The sequence below is a fragment of the Mauremys mutica genome, chromosome 3 (genome assembly GCF_020497125.1).
Source record: "Mauremys mutica isolate MM-2020 ecotype Southern chromosome 3, ASM2049712v1, whole genome shotgun sequence".
NCBI classification, from domain to species: Eukaryota; Metazoa; Chordata; order Testudines; family Geoemydidae; genus Mauremys; species Mauremys mutica.
Window position 1 is genome coordinate 131,098,848 of NC_059074.1, and position 21,620 is coordinate 131,120,467.

At 45.8% G+C, this 21,620-nt stretch overlaps 1 protein-coding gene across 1 annotated transcript in view; it reads left to right on the top strand.

Annotated features, from left to right (window-relative positions):
- DISC1 (DISC1 scaffold protein) overlaps window positions 1–21,620 on the top strand; it is a 356,636-nt gene that overhangs the window by 132,222 nt on the left and 202,794 nt on the right. The window contains 1 exon segment of the mRNA XM_045011010.1: window positions 18,951–19,005. Coding sequence (XP_044866945.1) covers window positions 18,951–19,005 — 55 coding nt within the window.

The following is a 21,620-nucleotide window of genomic DNA, read 5'->3' on the forward strand; positions in this document are numbered from 1 at the left end:
GCGGGGCATCCAGGTATTCCCCTACCTGGACGACTGGCTCATAAAGGGCCGCTCCGAGGAGCAGGTGGAGACCCAGGTGTTGTTCATCAGGCGGACCTTTCTCAATCTTGGCCTCCTCTTGAATGAAGCCAAGTCCACCATGTCTCCGACGCAACAAATAGAGTTCATAGGAGCAGTTCTGGACTCCACCCACGCCAGAGCGTACCTGCCAGAATCCAGATTCCGTGCGATTTCCGAGCTCATCCTCGGACTGCACCGCGCCCCGATTACCACGGCGCGAGTTTGCCTCCGGCTGTTGGGTCACATGGCGGCGTGCACCTATGTGGTAAACCATGCCAGACTCCGGCTTCGCCCGCTACAGTCCTGGTTAGTGACAGTATATCGCCCAGCCAGGGACCCCTTGGACTCAGTGGTGTCCATTCCCCATTTGGTGCTAAGCGCGCTGCGGTGGTGGCTCGACCCACAGAAAGTGTGCATGGGTGTCCGCTTCGCTGCCCCTCAACCCTCCCTCTCCCTGGTAACGGATGCCTCGGATCGGGGTTGGGAGCGCACCTGGGACACCTCAGGACGCAGGGCTTGTGGTCGCCGGAGGACCTCGAGTTGCGTATCAATGTCAGGGAGCTGAGAGTGGTTCGCCTGGCTTGTTTGACCTTTCGATCCCACCTGGCTGGCAGATGTGTTTCAGTCCTCTCGGACAACACGTTGGCAGTCTTTTATATCAACAAACTGGGGGGTGCACGCTCCTCTCCCCTGTGCAGGGAAGCCCTCACGCTGTGGGATTTCTGCGTCCACAATGCTACCCACCTGACGGTGTTCTACCTTCCAGGGGAGCAGAACGGTTTGGCGGACACCCTCAGCCGCTCGTTCTGGGGTCATGAGTGGTCCCTCCGATGGGACATGGTACGCTCAATTTTCCAGCTCTGGGGCTTTCCCCGGTCAGACCTGTTCGCCTCGAGGGAAAACAGAAAGTGCCGACGGTTCTGCCCCCTCCTGGGCCGTAGTCAGGGGTCTCTGTCGGACGCCTTCCTACAGTCTTGGGGGGTCAGTCTGCTCTACGCCTTTCCTCCGATCCCCCTGATACACAGGGTGATTTTGAAGATTTGCAGGGACCACGCACGGGTAATCCTGATAGCTCCAGCGTGGCCGCGCCAACATTGGTACACGTCACTCCTGCACATGTCCGTTTAGGCGCCCCTGACGCAGCCCCTGCTCCCGGACCTGATCACGCAGGACCGAGGCTCCCTCTGCCACCTGAACTTGGAGTCCCTTCACCTCACAGCATGGATGCTCCATGGCTGAACCTGGTGGAGATGCAGTGCTCCCAGCAGGTCAGACAAGTGCTGCTCGGTAGTAGGAAACCGTCAACTAGGGCCACCTACCTGGCCAAATGGAAGCGCTTCTCCATATGGTCATGTCAGCGAGGTCACAATCCGCTGGGGGTCCCAATCCCCATTGTCCTAGACTATTTGCTCCACCTCAGACAACTGGGCCTCTTCCTCTCCTCGATTCATGTTCACTTGGCGGCCATCTCGGCTTTCCATCCGGGAGAGGGGGGTACCTTGGTGTTTGCGAACCCGCTTTTCGGGTGTTTCCTCAAAGGTACGGACAGGCTATTTCCGCATGTTCGTCAGCCGGCCCCTGCTTGGGACCTGAATCTGGTCCTCTCTGCCCTCTCGGGACCTCCCTTTGAGCCTCTGGCTTCGTGCTCCCTGTTGTACTTGTATAAGACCGCCTTCCTGGTGGCGATCACCTCAGCCAGGAGGGTGTCGGAGCTCAGGGCATTAACATCCGAGCCCCTGTACACTGTCTTCTATAAGGACAAGGTCCAACTTCGACCTTATCCGGCTTTCCTACCCAAGGTCGTCTCACAGTTCCACATGGGTCAAGATATTTTTCTCCCAGTGTTTTATCCGAAACCACACTCTTCCAATGAGGAGAGGAGGTTACATTCCCTGGATGTCCGCAGGGCCTTGGCTTTTTATATCGAGCGTACCAAGCCATTCAGACGCTCAACTCAGCTCTTCATCGCAGTGGCGGATAGGATGAAGGAGCTCCCGGTCTCCTCTCAGCGAATCTCTTTGTGGATCGCGACCTGCATCTGGGAATGCTACCGCATAGCTAAGACCCCTTTCCCTCCGGTCACAGCCCACTCCACTAGGGCGCAGGCCTCCTCTGCGGCGTTTCTGGCTTGGATCCCGACTCAGGAGATTTGTAGAGCAGCCACGTGGTCCTCTAACCACACGTTCTCTTCCCACTACGCCATCACGCACCAGGCTAGGGATGATGCAGCCTTCGGTCATGCAGTACTCCAGTCAGCAGTGATCTCCGACCCCGCCACCTAAGGTTAGGCTTGTGAGTCATCTACTTTGAATGGACATGAACAACCACTCGAAGAAGAAAAAACGGTTACCCACCTTTTAGTAACTGTTGTTCTTTGAGATGTGTTGTTCATGTCCATTCCAATACCCACCCTCCTGCCCCTCTGTCGGAGTGCCGGCAAGAAGGAACTGAGGGGGTGGAGGGTCGGCGGCACTCCGTAGTGGCGCCACTCCAGGGGGCGCCAGGGCTGACCCTACGGACGCTGCTAGGGGAAAATCTTCTGGCTGGCATGCACGCGGCGCGCACACACCTACTTTGAATGGACATGAACAACACATCTCGAAGAACAACAGTTACTAAAAGGTGGGTAACCGTTTTTTTAATAATACTTCATCCTACTGATTGCAGGAGCGTGGACTAGATGATCTATTGAGGGTCCCTTCCAATCCTACATTTCTGTGATTCTGTGTCTGAAAAAGCAAAGGAATTTGTCAGTCCTCCCCTCCAAATGAGGAGAATTAGGCTGAGGCAGATGCACCGGGGCAGCAAGTACCATTTCATAGCAGCCACTGCAGCTAAGGATAATCACCCACTGATCTAAGGCATCATGGAAGTGAGGAAGAGCTCGCTCTTAGAGTAAAATGGATGTTCTTTTCCAGTCTCTCACATGGCCTGATTAATTTAGCTTTGTGTGTGAAAGCTTGCAGGGGTTGGGAGACAGTATTCACCCATTTAATGTACAGGCAGACTGCAGAGTTGCTCTCCCTTTTGCTGCTCTCTCTGTCAGTCATTCTTATCCCCTATCTGGGAGTTTGGGGCCATTGGATCTGCATAAATAAGGATCCAACTGCTTCTCTCTTGTCCAACCCCAAAGGACCCACTCGTGCTCACCTTTATGAATGCTCATGCCTCCCTCCGTAAGCTTCAGAGCCCAATGTCCAGTCTGAGCTCCAACTTCAAAGTGCTATCTACACAGGTGTTTTTAGAGAGCTGGCTTGAGGCCCGCTAGTCCAAGTCTATCAGCCTGGACTGGGAGGCTGACTTCCTCTGGCTGTGTAGACATGTCTTTGTGGCCAACACTGAATTCCTCCATGGCATGAGGTGGGTGCAGAGGTCACCTTTCATGATTACTCTGTGTTTCCCTGCGTAGTGCCCACTCCTCATGGAGACTGTTGCAGAGGTTAAGTGGCATAGAGGGCTTTATGATGGGTCCCTTCACACTAGTGTGATCTCACCTTTAAAGCTTAGCACAAGCTGTAAAATGTTCTCTGTCGGGGTATGTGTATGTGTCAGTTAGTCTAAATTATGTGAAATGAGCCTAATGATTAATATTATAGTGTTCTTAAAATACAAATATTTTATTCTATCCTGTTTGGTTTGCTGTAACTCCCTGTACAGTGGTCTGTCTACTTTCTTCTTCATGCTAAGGTCCACAAGTGTGTTACAGTGGGTACTTCAGCCTGCATGCAGCTTTGGAGTAAACCAGACCTGTCAGTTACTGGCAGCAGGGGAATGCCCTGCTCCCATGGCAGCCTGCAGCTCAACCAGCCCTTCTAGTGAAGAATTTTTCTGAGGGAAATTCCAAGCTTTATTTCAAATGTCTTGAATAACAGTTTGACTCAATAATATGTCTGTCTAATTCTCAGATGCATCCAAAAGGCTGCATTTGCCTTTTGGGGAGACTGTCTCCTTATCTCCCCTTCCTCCCTAAGATATTTGCAGCAGCTGGCACCTCCACAAGCTTTTGGGAGAAAGCTAGGCTGACAAAAGCCAGAGGCAAAAGTAAGGGCCTATGTCTTTTGGCTCATCAACTTATTGAATGTCTTGTTGAGAGGCTCAGTTGGCTCTGCAGGCAGAGAACAGTTTCTTTCACAGCCTAATCCTGGCAGGGTTGCCTGGGACCTACTCTTTGGGCAGAAAAGGAATCAGGCAGATTTGGAAAAACTGGCTCCAGGGACAAGTAGTTCCCTCTCTTCCTTCTGTGTCAGGGGAATGACTGCAGAAGAAAGATTGTGCCTAAGTCCCTAGAGGCCACACCAGCAGCCATGCTTGTGATAGTGGAACTCAGCAGCCTCCCCTCAGGTGACTGAGGCTGTGGATTGAGGTAATTAGACACAGCATGGATACTGCCCATTCTGGAAGTCACAGTAAGGGGTCCTTTGGGCCCAGCTTCCTCCCACTGCTCCTTCCATGGACCACGGACTTGTTCTGGTCATGACAGTCAACATGTTTGATGAGGTTTTCATAATAAAGTAGGAGGAACATGATCAGCCTGATCCGAGAGAGAGAATTGACTTCCTTGTCCTCAGCAGAGCAATTTTCGTAACTCTATGTGCACTGGCCAGATGAGCATCAAGACTTACATGGCAAAAGTTGGACTAGGCAGAATGTAATTTGTACCCAGGAATATCCTCACTCATTGCAAGTCAACTTGATGGGCTGGAGATTGGCCTCTTTGCATCTGTAAACAGCAGTAGAGTGCCATGTGGCCTCTCCATGTGTCAGTACCTGGGATGTGAGGTAGTGAATGACCTCTCATAAAGCTGGGCATTATCTCTGCTGTATGCCATACCATCTTTTCCACTGCTCTCTAGAACCATGCAAAAGATAGGAAGGAGAGAGAGCAGCATTGATACTTTTTGCTTTTCTGGCTGAAGAGGCTGTGTGGATCTTATGGCTGATGAACCTAGCATTGATCTTCCAGGTGACTCTCTTTAGCAGAGGTCTGCTGTTGCAAAAAAACAGTCCATCTAGGACCAGGTTCAATATGGCTATTTAGATCAAATGATTATCACTTTTATGGATCCCAAACAGAAGTCAGCAGATAGAACTTATTCTGATGACTGGTGCAAAGTCCATAGTTTAACCACTTGTTATACAAAGAAACCTAGCCTTGATTTCCTCCAGGAAAATTTGATTGTGTGTGTATAAGTGTGTCCAAACAAAAAGGTCAGGTCTCTGTTGTATGCAAATTTGTTTTATACAAATTTGAACATTTAAATGTTTCCTGGGGGCAAAAATACTTCCTGCCCCACAAGGCCATAGAGAATGACCTCAGAATCTCAGTCTACTTTTTTCAGTACTATATAGATTGAATTCCTGCAGGAGGTGGTGTTACGCTTCCTGTCCATTGGAGTAGATCTCCCCATAGTTATTGTCTCCAATCAGATGAGCTTTGAAGTTGTGAATTTTCTCAGATGAGACCCAGTGTTTTACTTTTAATTCAGATAGGTAGTTCTCACAGTTCTCATGGTATTCATTCCCAAAGTAAGCTGAAGAACTAAAGTGAACTAAACTAAATATTTTTCATTCTGTTAAGCATCAAACTGTAGTTCTTAGAAAAAGTGACAATCTAAGGGTACAAAAATCATGTCTTCTACATTAAGCTCTGATGGGCAACCACATGGCCATCAAGTCATAAATTCACCAAAATTGTACATATTGGATCAATCTTCAGCCAGTACTGTTTTTTGGCAGAAGTCTTCTCCATCTTGTAGTGCCCGAGAGAAAATGCAGGATATATAATATACCTCATTTTGTATGTCCGTATTTAAGGGTAATCCTGCTTCCCACCCAGGAGACACATTGCTGTGAAAATCACATTGTAATGGATCTATGGACATTAGCAAAATGAATAGTAATATCTATCAGCGCTTACCTGAAATTATCTGTCTTTGAATAATAAGATCCATCTAGCCTACCCTTCAGACAAGCTGATAATACTGAAGAAAGATGGAAATTGACATCTAGACATTTGAGTTTATTTTGTGAGGGGGAATTTCCCAGGCTCTGTGTTAGAAGAAATTGTTTTGCTTTTTCATCTAACTATATTTAACACAATCCGTAATTTGGGAAATTAGATTTGAGTTATCCCAGTTGTGGAAGTTGTCTTAAGTGGAACGAATTTCAGGAGGTGGGGCATTTCCCTTCTGCCATTGACTGGTTCTGGTTCTGCCTTCAAGCTGCAAGCAGGCTGACCTACCCATGATAATGGATCTGTGGGCCTTATTACTCAAAAAAAAAGAATTTCCAGGTAAAGAGAGAATTTTTTCTAATTTCTCTCACACACTCAGTCCTGGCTATTTGTTTGTCTAGTCTTAAGTGTCCTTTTATTTAGTATAGCTTGTCACAATGTAAAATTTGTCTTTTTACCTGTCCTCAGAGCATTCTGAGATGCTTTCATAGAGGGAATTATAAGAGTGCGAGAGAATTATTGATTGCTTGATTGATTTATATTGTAGAGTCTGCTGAAGGCCAAGAAACATTTCTGCATTTCTGACTTCTAAATAGAATTTTGCTATATTTTCCCTTTGATGTAGGCTGCAACATATGGTTACCCTTGAGTGTTGTTTTTGACTTCTTTCATTAAGAGTTGGACAAAGGCTTTTTTGAAAGTCAGAACTTACAACTTGCCATTAGAGGTGACAATACAAAGACTTTCATAGTGTCTGATCTGTGTATTTTCATCTTTTGAACAAGTCGAAGAACTTTTTGTCTGGGAATCAGAAAAGTGGCAGTGATGGGGAAGTTGAACTTGTTGTTATAATGTGTTCACTTTTCAAACCTCTAAGAAATTATGGTTCTTCAATATCTCATTCTAAACTTCATATCTGGTAGGGAAGTCTAGATGCACCAAGTTGTGGATTATTGGTCTTGAGTGGCTACCATAATGGCATGAGCACAAAGTGGTCTTACAAATAATCTCTAGCATTTTTACAAAATTCAGTAACTTTCTTCTTTCAAATTCTGAAGTTGTGCTTAATTTTTCTGTTTCAGATCTTGAAATGTTAGAATATGAAGGAAAGTTTCATACCTATATTATGGTGAAATGCTTTCATACATTAAAAGCTCTAGTATATTCCAAATTGTGTATTAAACAGATGTTTTATATCTTTATGGGGTGAGGGATTCTCTAAAGGGTTGTTTTGAATTCAAGTTGTCCATTGCACATAATCTGAATACCATACCAAATTCAGATCTGTTGTATGCTACTTGATTCTGCTGAATGCAGTGGAGATGCACTCACATCTGGTATGAATTTGGACATAGGGCTGTATTTTCATACAGGCTGAGGATTGGTCCATCCTGTTTGCAGTTGAAATTTGTGCCTTCAAAATCTGTCTACATTTTTGAGCTGTCAAAATGAATTGTGAGTGCAACGGTGAGTAGTTTTAGCCTGCCTGATTTACACTCAGAGTTGGATTGCAGGTACATTTTTTTTTGTCCAGTTTGTACCTGCAAAAAGGACACCACTCTTTTAGAAATTGACCATAATGTATATACGTTATGAGGTATATGAGAAAGTGAAAGATGATTCCTGGCTTGCATAACGGAAGAGTCCTCGATTCAACAGTTTCACTTTTCATTTTATTGCAAATTGAATATAGACCTGGTTGTCAGATTAGGTGACATTTATATTGTAGTAATTCTCAACGGCCCTACTGAAGATCCCGGCCTCCTTGTGCTCATTGTAGTACGAACACAGAAAAAGAGACAGTGACTTCTCCGGAGAAGACAATCTAAAAGACTCAAGAACAGAGGATAGGGATATAATATTCAAGCAAATGATGAACCCGGTAATGATTGGCATAATTTTGTTGTGTTGTGGGTGGTTTTGTTTTGTTTTATTTCAAGCAGGGGTCAGGTGAGTGGAATAGAAGGAAACAGAATGATCTTTTAGGTGAAGGTGGTGGTACACGGATGGATACTTGCTGCTATGAAGTAGTAGTGTGTCTTTCAGTCCTTACAGGATCAAGGTGGAAACAATTCACAGAGGGCTGTCTTCACTGCATTGTTAGCTTGAGGTAGCTCCAGTTAACTGGTGCTTGAAGGTTGAGCTAGCTGGCCTGTCCAGAGGGAGGCATGTGGTGAAGCACTAGTGCTGCTTGAGCTAGTAATGCTGTGAGAATGCAGCAGCTCAAGTTACAACAGCTCATTAACTGCTAATTCATTTGCTGTGCTGCTAATCATATCACTTTGTTTTCACACACATATAGGTTGTTTTGCAATGTGATCACTCGCTGGAGTGTGCTAACTCAGGGTTTGTCTACACTGGCACTTTACAGCGCTGCAACTTTCTCGCTCAGGGGGATGAAAAAAACACCCTCCTGAGTGCAGCAAGTTTCAGTGCTGTAAAGCGCCAGTGTAGACAGTGCACCAGAGATGGGAGCCACATCCCTTGTGGAGGTGGGTTTTTTTAGAGCGCTGGGAGAGCGGCAGCGCTTTATCATTGCTAGTGTAGACTAGTCCTCAGCTGACTTGTAGAGAAGATCAGCCTGCAATTTTGCACCAGTGTAGGAATTAAATTATTTTTGTACTTGATGCTTTCCCATATATTCATAACCAGCATACTGTAGTACATTCCATTACTGTGTAATTATGGGGACTGTTTATATTCTGTATAAATCTTTTACCACAATGGTATATAAATATTTCATCATAGCATATAAGCTCCCAGTTGGGTAGAAAAGGTTCATCCATCGGTGAGTCTCAAGAATATAGAAATAATCTTGTCTTGATTTTTGCCTGCTAGTTGGTGTCAGGCTCTCCCTTCTTCCCTCTTTCTTGGAAGGCTAAGTATCTGCATATAATACTTTAAAATGAAGAGGTGGGACTGCAGACAAAATTAAAGGAAAGAGACCAGAAACTTGCCTCTAATTAGCAGAAAGCAGTTCTTCCTATACTGTACTATTCAGTTTTCCTTTGATCAGGGCCATTTTCACTATACAGGCAGGATAGTGGCAGGGAGGTGACAGCCTCTCAGAATATTCTTCATGAGACCAATCAAGCATGAGCTGTTGCATCATAATGTTTAGGGGCCCCTAAAGTTCACATGGGAAGTCTGTGGCAGGGCCAGGAACACAAACCAGACTCCCAATTCTTTTCTGTAGAAACAAGATTGTCCTTTCCTCTTATTCCAAAACTATGCTCCTTCTCTAGGATCCTTCACCATAGATGATGTAAGATGTTTTCCGGTGATTTCTTGGACTGTTTCACAATTATTTGAAATATCCATAAATATCATCTATTTTCTGCATCATGTCAACTGTGCAGAATATTAATGTGTGACTGCCTTGTTTGCATCCATTGAAGCATTTGGTAATTTTAAGTTTTCCTATAATCTACTTTAAGTGTCAGGTCAGTAACATAGTCTAAATCTTTGGCATTCCCAGCCTTTCCTGAAGTTCCCTGGTTGAATCACATGTGTTTGCCAGTATATTACATCATTCATCAGCCAGTAATCTAATTCCTTAGCTCATGCTTCTTAAACTGGAGACTGTGTGTGTGGGGAGACCCCAAGACACATTTTGCAAATCTGTGCTGCTTTTCTTTTAGAATCACCTTATTTTATCCCCCCCCCAAATGTGTCTAGGTCTGTTGCTGGAGGTTTAAATAATGAACCTACCTGGCTATCTACATGAATTGAAGAAATTGCATGCTAAATATAGATTGCTGTCAATTGTGTGAAAGTCAAAAACATTTCCTTTCCTGCATTTTGTCAGCTAAGTCTCATATTAATTGAAGTCCTGTCTCATTCCAGTCTTTTGATCAGTTGGGTCAATAGCCTAGCAATCTCAGTGTGTGAGTTATACTATATAGGATAGCAAAAAGAAATTTTAAATGGTCCTATGATAGGATGCAAAGGTCCTATCTGAGTATCAGCAGATAGGCAGTTAAGTTGCTTCTTAACTGTTCTGCTAGAAAAGAGTGAGGTAATGGATCAGAACTATAGCCTAGTGGTCCAGTTAAGACCTTAGTGCTAAATTAGGAGCTCTATAAAAAGTTCTCTCTGGTAGTCAAAAGGAAGAGTAAATGAGTGAGCTTCTGAGCAGGCAGAGTGCTACTCTTGTCGTAACAGTGTGAGACACAGGAGTACTGGTAAGAGACTGAATTTTATTTCTTGACCTCTGTCATCGAATGGGTCTGGATTATTAAAACTTCACAGGCTCAGTATCCACTGACACATTCCTGTTATTATACTCGATAGCTGAAGAGCTGGGTTGTCTTACCACATGCTTTGAATCTTTTTGTTTTCTCTTGATGTAAATTCTCTTGTTTCTTTCTGCTACAAACTGGGAACCCAAAAACCTGAGGAAAATTCTCTTTTGGTGAAAGACAGTTTGTAGCCAGTGGACATGGTTGCATCATTCCAGTTGTGGTGCATGGATTAGTGGTGCATGCATAAGTGATTCCCCCTTTTCTGTCTCTGGCATACGGCATCTGCAGAGCAACATTCTGTAGATGCAATTGTAGGTCCATAAGCCATTTCAAGTTCTCCTCTGTGATGTTGTGGATATCATCCAATTTACCTTTGAATCCATATTTGGGGCACTACATTATGATGTGTTCAGTGGTTTGGATGTTTTCACCAGTCGTACGAAGGGCAGTCTTTCATTTTCCACTAGTGCATCAAGTAGCTGTATCTTCTATGGTTTGTTTGGATTCATTTCAGTGTGGTCCAATGTCTGCATGGCATATCGAAACTGGGAGGGCAACTGGTTGGATCAGTAACCAAGTGCTTGTTTGGAACGGTAGATGAGGTCCAGACACACTGCCATTCCCTGTCCGGATCCAGAGACATGGGGTGATCACAGGTGGTCTATAGTGGTGTTGGTGATTTGAGGTGTTGTTAGGGTATGTTATCCATAATCTGGCAGATGGGAAGTTCTGAGTAGTCTTCAGCACATTTAAGTTCTCGTGATGTAGCTATATCTCGATGGATAGATGGAGGTTCGATGTTTGCTAATATAAAAAGCCATGGTAGAGGTGTTGATCTTAAAGTTCCCAGGATGATTTGCATGGTCTGATTCAGCTGCCTATCCACAAGTTGGGTATGGCAGCTTCTTGTCCACACTGGCACACAGTACTCTGCAACTGAGTACACCAGGGCCAAGGCTGATGTTCATAGCACCGGGGCAGTTGTTCCCCAGTTTGTTCCTGCTAACTTTCAAATAATGTTGATGCGAGTCTTCACTTCGGAGGCTACTTTCTTGAGGTGCTCATGAAAGGTCAGTGTACAGTCACGAATTACACTAAGATATGTTGGCTTTGGGTTATAACACACAGTTTCACCATAAAACTCGACAGAGTGTTTTGTGCAAGTCTGTCAAATGGAAGGTAGAGACTACAGATTTGCTTGGATTTGGTTTCAGGTGCCACTTTTGGAAGTACTCTTAAGTTCAGATGTAATGGTAATGGTTGTGAGTGCCAGATCATTAGAATACAGAAACTTCTGTGCTATTGTTTCAGGCATATCACTTGTGTTTACGTTGAAGAGTGTTGGAGCAAGTACAGGGCCTTGTGGTCGCCCATTATTTAAAGTTCATGGCTTGCTGGTTTGACCTCCAAGGCACACGCAAATCCTTCAGCCGCTAAGCATGGTGTTCAGCAGCCTAAGAATCTGCACACAGGGGATCACTTTGGTCGGTTTCAGTATCAGACCATCCTTCCAGACTGTGTCATATGCTGCTGACAGATCGATGAAAGTGATACTGGTCTTGAGTTTTTTGCTGGAATCCAGCACTGATGCTTGTAGTGAGGGCCAGGAACTGGTCGCAGCAACTTTTGTGCAGAAGAAAACCAGCTTGTTCCTTAGGTAGGCTGGTGTTCCCAGTGGGCCTGATTTGGTTCAGACTCAAACTCTCCTTCACCTTGTAGATGGTGTTCAGAAAGGAGATTGGTCTATAGCTAGAAGGATAATCTGCAGGTTTTCCAGGCTTTAGGGGTGCAGTGTCCTTGGCTTCTCTCCACAGGTAGAGGATTTCACTGGTCTCCTGGATATTTGTGAAAAGCTCCATCATTCATTTCTGTACCAGTGGACCCAGATATAGGAAATCAGGATAGATACCATCTTTCCCTGCTGCCTTTCCGAATTTCCGGGCTGCATTGATATCCAGACCATTGGGAAGATGGATTGCACGTGGACATCACTTGCTAAAGTTGATGCTGGACTTGCCTGCAATACTGTTTATCCACTGGCTGTTTTTATGTCCACAAAAGTTTATCACCAGTGGCATTGGCTTTCACGTGGGATTTGCAGCCCCCAGGTGTCTCAGGAAGTTCCAGGTGCATCTGCTTGAGTGTGTGAAGTTTAGACCTACACAGCCAAGCCACTATTTCTGCCTTGCTGCAGCCAGTAGGAGGATCTCTGCACTCATATTTGTGGAGGAGTTTTTGGCTTTCTGCAGTCCAGCAAGGAGTGTACGATGACGTGTCGTTGGAGGATGTTCTTCTTTATAGTGGAGATTAGAAGCGCAGTAAAATCGTCACAAGTATTCGCCGTTGGGGGAATGTGGGAGATTATGTTCTCTACAGTCATAGAGAAAGTGGCCCAGTCTGCTTTTTGAATTTCCGGTGCAGCGCTGGTTTTGAGTAGAGAACTGGAATTTGAATGCCAATATGGTCAGTACTGGTCTGCAGGCAATTTGGGAAGTCATCAAGGATGATCTGTGATGGGGGTATTAGCGTACCTGTATCATCTTTAGAGATGAACATCAGGTCAGGGCAGTATCCTCTGACCTATCTTGCAAAGTGGAAAGTGATGCACTGTTTCACATCTAAAAGGAGGAGCATATTCTTTGCTGATGCCCAGGGGTCAGTTCTTTACCTGCAGTGTTGTTTGCTGCATAGCCCCATTGTGTGTGGTGCCTATTAAAATCGCCTATAAAATACAGCAAGGTCCTGTGTATGCTGCAGAGCTGGTTGAGGCCACTGTGCACCAGTGATTCCTGCTATAACATTTGATGAAACCACCAAAATCGGAAATGGGAAAACTAGTTTTTATAGTTAGCTCTGAAACTGAATAATAATTTGTCCACAAACACCAAAAACAAACAAAAAACTGGAAGCCCTCTATGTAGTTTAGATTGTGAAAGGGTAACTGTCAATATTTACTTATTTGGTCTGAAATCAACCGGATGAAATTCAGTAAAGACAAGTGCAAAATACTGCACTTAGGAAGGAAGAAATCAAATGCACAACAACAAAATGGAGAGCAACTAGCTAGCCACTAGTACTGTTGAAAAGGATCATGAAGTTATAGTAGATCACAAATTGAATGTGATGCAGTTGTGAAAAAGGCTAGAATAATTTTGGGATGTATTAACAGAAGTGTCAGTTACCCAGGAGGTAATTGTCCTGCTCTACTCAGCACTAGTGAGGCCTCAGCTAGAGTACTGTGTCCAATTCTGGGCGTCACATTTTAAGAAAGATAAGTTGGAGAGAGTCCAGAGGACAGCATCAAAAATTATAAGAAGTTAGAAAACCTGACATGTGAGGCAAGGTTAAAAAAAAACTGGGCATGCTTAATTTTGAGAAAAGAAGACTGAGGGGGGACCTGATAACAATCTTCAAGAAAGTTAAGGGCTGTTACAAAAAGGATGGTGATCAGTTGTTCTCCATGTTCACTGAAGGTACGACAGGAAGTAATGGGCTTAATCTGCAGCAAGGGAGATTTAGGTTAGATATTAGCAAAAACTTTCTAGATGTAAGTATAGTTAAGCACTAGAATAGGCTTCAAAGGGAAGTTGTGGAATCCCTGTTGTTGGAGATTTTAAGAACAGGTTAGCCAAACACCTGTCCAGTTTGGTCCTGCCTCAGCATGGGGGACTGGACTAGAGGGCTTCTCACGGTTCCTTCCAGCCCTACATTTCTATATATAGAACCATCACCATCTACTGTGAAGGCCCTTTGGGGCCTCGTAGGTGTTCTGTCAAAAACAAAGTTTAATGTGTTAGTGAAAACTCCCACAAATATAATTTATAAAAAATGACATGCCGTGGCTAGGGGAAACGCACCCCCCTCTGGCTGCAACCCATCTTGGCCCGTACCTGCTGCGGCTGGGGAAGAGGTGCCCCGGCCCAGCCCCAGCCTGGACTTGCTGTGGCCGTGGGAGAGGCGTCTATCCTTTGGCCTGAGCCCCAGAGCTGCCGTGGTGGGGAGAGGCTCCCCTCCACCCCCAGACTAGGTGCTGCTGTGGGGAGAGAGAGCTGGGGGGAGTCCTCTTTCCCCGCTATAGCCGCGGGGCAGCCTGCACACCAAACACTTCATCCCTGGCCCCACCCCAGAGCCTTCACCCCCACAACCTCCTGCCCCAGTCCTGAGCTGCTCATCCCCGGTCCCATTACAGAGCTCGCACCCCCAGCCGGAGCCCTCACCCCTCCACACCTCAGCCACACCCCTAAGCTCCCTCCCCCACTCTGAAACCCTCAGCCCAGCCCCGATACATGCATTTTGTTGTGTGTACCAATATGGAGATGTGTGACACATCACCCCGATATTGGTGCATATAACAAAATTAATTCCACGCATGGGTGGGAAAAATTGCTTGTAGGCACTTCAATAATTCAAATAATAAATAGTGATAACATCATGGAATTTGTTTTTTCAGTTCTTTTTTTTTTTTTTAAAAAACCTAGGAAATCACATGCAAAGAAAACTACATTAAAATAATGGTAAGGTTGTGAAGTCCAGCGCTCAGCTGTTAGGAAATGCCAGAATTAAGGTTGTCTGTGCAACTTAATTTATCCCCTTGTGTATATGCTTTATGATACAGTATATAAATCCATGATCACATGCTATTTTTTCCACAGGACCCCCACCTCATTCCATGCACAGGATGGACGGTTCTCAATTAATAAGCATCAGTTCAGTTTTTTGTTTTATCCTTGTACATTGTGTGACCCATGCCTTATTTATGATCCACTACTAAAAACCTCCTGTAGCATGAGTGCTTCACAAACATGAATTGATTTATCTTCACAACACCACTGTAAAGTAAGACCATATTATGCCTGTTATACAGATGTAGAATTAAGGCACAGAGATAATATCAAAAGTACACACTAATTTTGGTGGCCAATTAATGAGAGAGATGCCCGTGGCCTGATTTTTCTGATACCATTTGATAGCATTTCATTTATTCATAGCATATTTCCCATTGACTTTAATTGCCTTTGCGTGCTCAGCACTTCTGTAAATCAGAGATCCCAGGGACTCAAGCTGGGCTCCTAGAAAAATGAGGAACACATAGTGGCCAACGATGAAAAGTTTGGTTTAAGGGTCTTGTCCAGCATCACATACGAAGTCTGTGGCAGAGGCAGGGGTAAAATCTGATTCTTCAGGATGGCCTTCAGCTGCCTTAACCAAAAAATCATCCGTTTTGCTCTTACTGTCCTCTGCCTCATTCATGACACAGCTTCCAACTTGGGAACAAATGAGGCATGGATCCTACAGATAACAGCCTCATTCACTACACAGCTCTGATTCATTCTCTGAGGACCATCCAGCCTCTGCACTGAATGAGGCAGGGGTCCTGTGGAAAAAATAGCTGATGATTATGTGAATCAAAAACTGTTTAGTAATGCACTTTTGAATGTTTGATTTTGCAACTGTAACATTCTTTTAATGTAATGTTTGTATTTACTTTGTATATATACATTTAATTTGTATTTGTATTGTGTATATATAGGCTTATATTATCAGTGGGTGTTCAATAATATCCAGTGTTAGCAGGATTGTCTATTTTGTGCATGCAGTTTGTGTGCACAAACATGGGTTGTATCTACAAAGCTTAAGCATATACAGTAACTCCTCACTTAACGTTGTAGTTATGTTCCTGAAGAATGCGACTTTAAGTGAAACGATGTTAAGCAAATCCAATTTCCACATAAGAATTCATGTAAATAGAGGGGGTTAGGTCTGAGGGAAATTTTTTTTTTGCCAGACAAAAGGCATTATATACATTTTAAACCATTTTAAACAAGCAATTTAATACAGGTATAAGTTTTAAACAATTTTTAAACAAGCAATTTAATACTAAGCTGGGGTGGGTGGGAGGAGTAGTGTGCACGTGCTGTGTTTACAAACATACTGTACAGTATTATAGTTGGGAAGTGCCCCTGCCTTACCCTACACAGGCACAGCCCACTGGCACTGGAGGCTGAAGGTGCTTTAGGCTAAGAGAAACACATTGCACAGCAGCAGCAGCTTCCTCTACTCTGCAAGCACCAGGGGCGGGGTGGGGGCTCAACCCTCAGCCCACCCACTCCCCTCTTCCCCCAAGCCCTCATCCTTGACCTGCCTCTTCTTCCCCCCTCCTCCCCCTTTACTTCCCATGCTGTGTCCTCGCTCCCCCCCTTCCCTCCTCTCCCTTCTAAACGCCGCAAGCCAGCTGATTGCTGCCGTCAGGAGGCAGGGGAGGGAGGGGGAGCCTGCACACCGAGTCCTTGTTCCTCCCCCCTCCCTCCTGCCTGGGGCAATCAGCCTGCTTGCGGTGTTTAGGGGGCAGGAGGGAGGGGGGAAGAGTGAGTACTCGGCGCGCAGGCTCTCCCCGCCTTCCTCCCGCCCTGCCTCCTGCTTGGGGCAATCAGCTGGCTTGTGGCGTTTGGGAGGCAGGGGAGGGAGGGAGAGCCTGTGCGCTGAGTCCTCACTCCTCTCCCTTCCCTCCTGCCTCCGAAACGCCGCAAGCTAGCTGATTGCTGCCGGTGTGGGGGAGAGAAGGGGGAAGGCGCTGATCCGGGGGGTCTGCCGGCGGGCTGGAGGCACTGTGTGTGTGTGTGGGGGGGGGGGGCTGTAGGGAGGCTGCCAGCTGTGGAGAAAGCAGGCAGCCAAACATCATCAGAGTGGAGCATTGCACAACTTTAAATGAGCATGTTCCCTAATTGATCAGCAACGTAACAATGAGACAATGTTAACCAGGACGACTTAAAGTGAGGAGTTACTGTAGTTGAGTAGTACAGGGCAAAACTTTTGTTTGCAAGGGTTTTTTAAATTACAAAAACAAATATGAATAGAAATATTTTCAGGTGATTTTTTAATGAAAACAGGATGATGGATTTTAAACATTCTCTAGCAGTGCTGGAAACCTGAACACAACGCAATACCTATATTCAGTGGTGAGCTGCAGCCGGTTCGCACCGGATCGCGCAAACTGGTTGTTAAATTTAGAAGCCCCCTTTAGAACCGGTTGTTCCTGGAGGGACAACTAGTTCCAAAAGGGCTTTTAAATTTAACTAAAACTCTAGCAGCTCCCTGCCCTTCCCCCAGCCCCAGCTCACCTCACTCCGCCTCCTCTTCTGAAGCTCCTCCGGCTTCTCCTCCCCCTCCCCAGCTTCCCGCGAATCAGCTGTTCGTGCGGGAAGCCTGGGAGGGCTGAGAAGAAGCAGCGCTTCCACCAGGTGAGCTGGGGCGGGGGTACCAGTGGGAGGAGGGCTCCAGGCGGCGATCCCGGCGAGACTCTGGGGTCGGGTGGCGCGGCTTCTGCCCCCAGGGTCCAGCTGCGACCTCAGGCCGGGTGGCGGGGTTCCTGCCCAACCTCCGCCGGGTCCGGGCGGGTGGGTGGCGCGGTTCCTGCTGCCGGGTCCGGGCGGGTGCAGGCGGGCTGTGTGGCTCCTGCCGCCGTGTCCGGGCGGGCAGGCGGCGCGGCTCCTGCCGCCAGTTCCTGCCGCCGGGTCCGGGCGGGCGGGCGGTGTGGCTTCTGCCGCCGGGTCCGGGCGGGCGGGGGGGGCGGCTCCTGCCGCCGGGTCCGAGCCCTGGGTCCGGGCGGGCGGCGCGGCTCCTGCCGCCGGGTCCGGGCCCCCGGGTCGTGGCGGGCGGCGTAGCTGTTGCCCAGCCCCCGGGTCTGGCCCCGACCTCAGCCAGACGGCGCGGCTCCTGCCCGGCCCGACCTTGACCGGGTGGTTCCGGTCCCCCACCAGGCAGCACGGTAAGGGAGCAGGGAGGGGGTGTTGGAAGAGGGCAGGGGAGTTGGGGGGGGTGGATTAGTGTCGGGGCAGTCAGAGGGCAGGGAACAGGGGGATTGAACGGGGGCAAGGTTCCCGGGGTGGCAGTCAGGAAGGAGCAGGGGTTGGATGGGCGGTGGGGGGCAGTTAGGGGTAGGGATTCCAGGGACAGTCAGGGGACAGAGAGAAGGGGTGGTTGGATGGTGCAGGGGTCCCTGGGTGCCATTAGGAATGAGAGAAGTGGTTGGATGGGGTGGCAGGGGGCAGTCAGAGGACAGGGAAAGGGGGTGGATAGGGCACGGGTCGGGGGGGGCTGTCAAGGAACATGGGGGGGTTGGATGGGGCAGGAGTCCCCCGGGGGGGGCATGACCCCTCATGGGGTGAGGAGGAGGGAACCGGTTGTTAGTATTTTGGCAGCTCATCACTGCCTATATTGTAAGCTCTTTAAGACCAGAAACTCTCTTTTTGTTATGTATTTGTGCAGTGCGTCACACCGTGCAATGCTGTTCCAGGGTTTGGGCTCCTGGGCTACTTCTATACAAATTATTAATACTACTGATAATAATTAAAATAATAATAGATATGGTACATGAAAACGTATTGGTGAAATACATTGTAGGCTAGTTTTACTATCCATGTTGAATAAAGTATAAAAGTAAACAAATGGGATCGGTTGAGAACAAGTAAACTAGACTGAAAAAAAATCTTTGTTCTAATAATCTGCAGCGCAGTGTTATTAGTAACACAGACTAAATGAAGATTTTAGAGAAATATGATTTTTATCCTGACATTGGTCCTCTCTACTTGGAAGAATCATCTTAAAGCCTTTATGTACTTAGTTATGAAAAAATAGATTGTGTAACATACCATGGTTAGTGAAGAAAGTCAACATTTTTCTTTTAATCCTTCTAGCCTTCAGGAAAAAGAACAATCACTAAGCATGTCCATTAAAGAAACGACTGCCAAAGTAAGTGCATATCAACTATCATTTTTTTCAGTACATATAAGAAACAAAGATAATGCATTACTTTTTTAAATATAATATTGTCCCTATTGAAAGGCCAAATGTATGGTATTTCTTCTGAATATGTTTAACATATAAATATTCTTAATATCTGTTTAAAAAAGAAATCTAAACCTGGTTAAGGCATTCAAAAATGTTAGTGTGTCTGCCAAAGAAAGCTGGTGGAATGGTTCATTAAATGTAATATTTCTTGGCTCATGTTCACAATAGAAACCAATCTGTTGGCCTCAGCTTAGAAAAGAACTGTCAGCTTTATGAAATAAAAGTGAAATCTGGTCACAATTGAATGTCTTTATTCTTAGGAAAAAAGCCATATTCTCATATTGGTTTCACTGGTGTAAATCCAGATTGACTCCATTGAAGCTAGCGATGTTACTCAGGAATTACAGTAGTGCAAGTGGAAATCAGAATCAGGCCCAGGGTAATTATGATAAATGAATTACATTTTCATCCCAACTGGGTAAAGTTTAGACATACTCGCACATATTAAAAAAAAAATCATATAGTGCATCATAGTTTCCAGGACACTTAATGGACTTGAGTATTGTATTTTCTCCTGTTGACTTTCATTGTATATCATCCTCCATTAGGTCCTGATTCTGCAAACACTTATGCAGTTGCTTAAATTTATGCATATAAATTGTCCTACTGACTAATGTCACTTTCTCATATGAGTAAATTTAAGCAGTGCATAGCTGTTTGCAGACTCAGGAGATTAGTAACCATGTAATCCACGTGTTTATATGATACTTGTGGCATGGTTGTTAGGTGCATTAAGGGTGAATTTTTCAAAGGCACCTGGGGAATTAGGTGCCTAATGCCCAGTGAATTTCCAGTAGCGAAGCACCTATCATGTGTACTATTAGATTTGAAGCTTCCTTTTCAAACATCAGTGCCTTAAATGGCATGTACAAAATGCTGATTTGTTGCTACAGACTGGTAATTGTGTGCAGGAAATATGCTGTTACTCATGCAATCGCTCACTTGCACATACATTTGCCTGTTTTCTCATTCATGCAAAATATGCAGACACACAAGTCTGCTCACTGGCACATACTTTGTATATGACGTATATGCATAATATTTTTTTTTTGCATTTGTCGCCTATAATATCTAACAAATGTCGATACTTATACTGTTATTTTTTTTGTGGGAAGTTTTTGGTACTCCTCTCACCAAATTATTTCGGTAATTTCTCCCAACCCTGTACATGTGAAGAATAGGAGTGTGAAACTTTTGGGTTACCACTATTGCTTTCATCTGAGATACTGCTGCTACTGTTTCTCAAATCTGATTTTCAGTTTCTTATTTTCCATATCTTCCACCCACTATAAAGAATTGTGACAAGATGGCCGATGTTCCTATGGTAGGGCCTGCACTTTTCTTGTGAGGGCGACGGGGGGGGCTAAGATGCAATCCCTTGCCCCTGCTCTTGGGTGGCGAGGGCCCCAATAGTGGCCCGGGGCAGGTATTAGAGGAGGGAAGCGGGTGAGGGGTCTGGGTTTGCTCCTCGTTCTGAGGCCCAGCTCCTCTCAAGCCCTGCGGGTTTCTTACCCTCTTCCCCCTTGGGTGAGGTTACCCTTGGTCCTTAGACACTGGGGGAGGGAGTCTCTTTGCCCTGCCGGGGCAGGGTCTCTCTTACTTCGGTTCTCTCGTCTTTCAAATCTCACAACACACCTCCAACCTCCAGTCCTCTATCCTTCCTCCTCCTCCCTGCATGCTGAAGCAGGGGGGTTTATTAGGTTCCTGACAGGGCCTTAATTGACTACAGATGCTCCAATTAACCTGTATCAACCCTTCCTAGTCTACAGGGAACCACACCTTAATTAGCCTAGGGCTTATATATTTCCCCTCTCCCACTGCTCCCTGGCCCTCCTGTATCACAGAATGTGGTGGTTCCTTATGCCATAATGGATCAATGATCCACTAGTCTGCTCTGACAGTGACTGGAGAATGCTTTGGATGGAGAGTTAATATGGCCTTAATGTGCTTAATTCCACAATGCTATATAATTGGAGGGGAAATTCCTTCCTGATTTTGGCAAATATGTGGTTTATATCCTGAAACACACAGATTGCTAGTCCATCTCTCTGTCTCTCTCTAATATACTGTAACTCAGCATCTCAGAATTTTTCCAAACATTAGAAAGCTGAATCCACACTTAAGGAAAATCATAGAATCATAGAATATCAGGGTTGGAAGGGACCTCAGGACGTCATCTACTCCAACCCCCTGCTCAAAGCAAGACCAATTCCCAACTAAATCATCCCAGCCAGGGCTTTGTCAACCCTGACCTTAGAAACCTCTAAGGAAGGAGATTCCACCGCCTCCCTAGGTAACCCTTTCCAGTGCTTCACCACCCTCCTAGTGAAAAAGTTTTTCCTAATATCCAACCCAAACCTCCCCCACTGCTGCAACTTGAGACCATTACTCCTTGTTCTGTCATCGGGTACCACTGAGAACAGTCTAGATCCCTCCTCTTTGGAACCCCCTTTCAGGTAGTTGAAAGCAGCTATCAAATCCCCCTTATTCTTCTCTTCTGCAGACTAAACAATCCC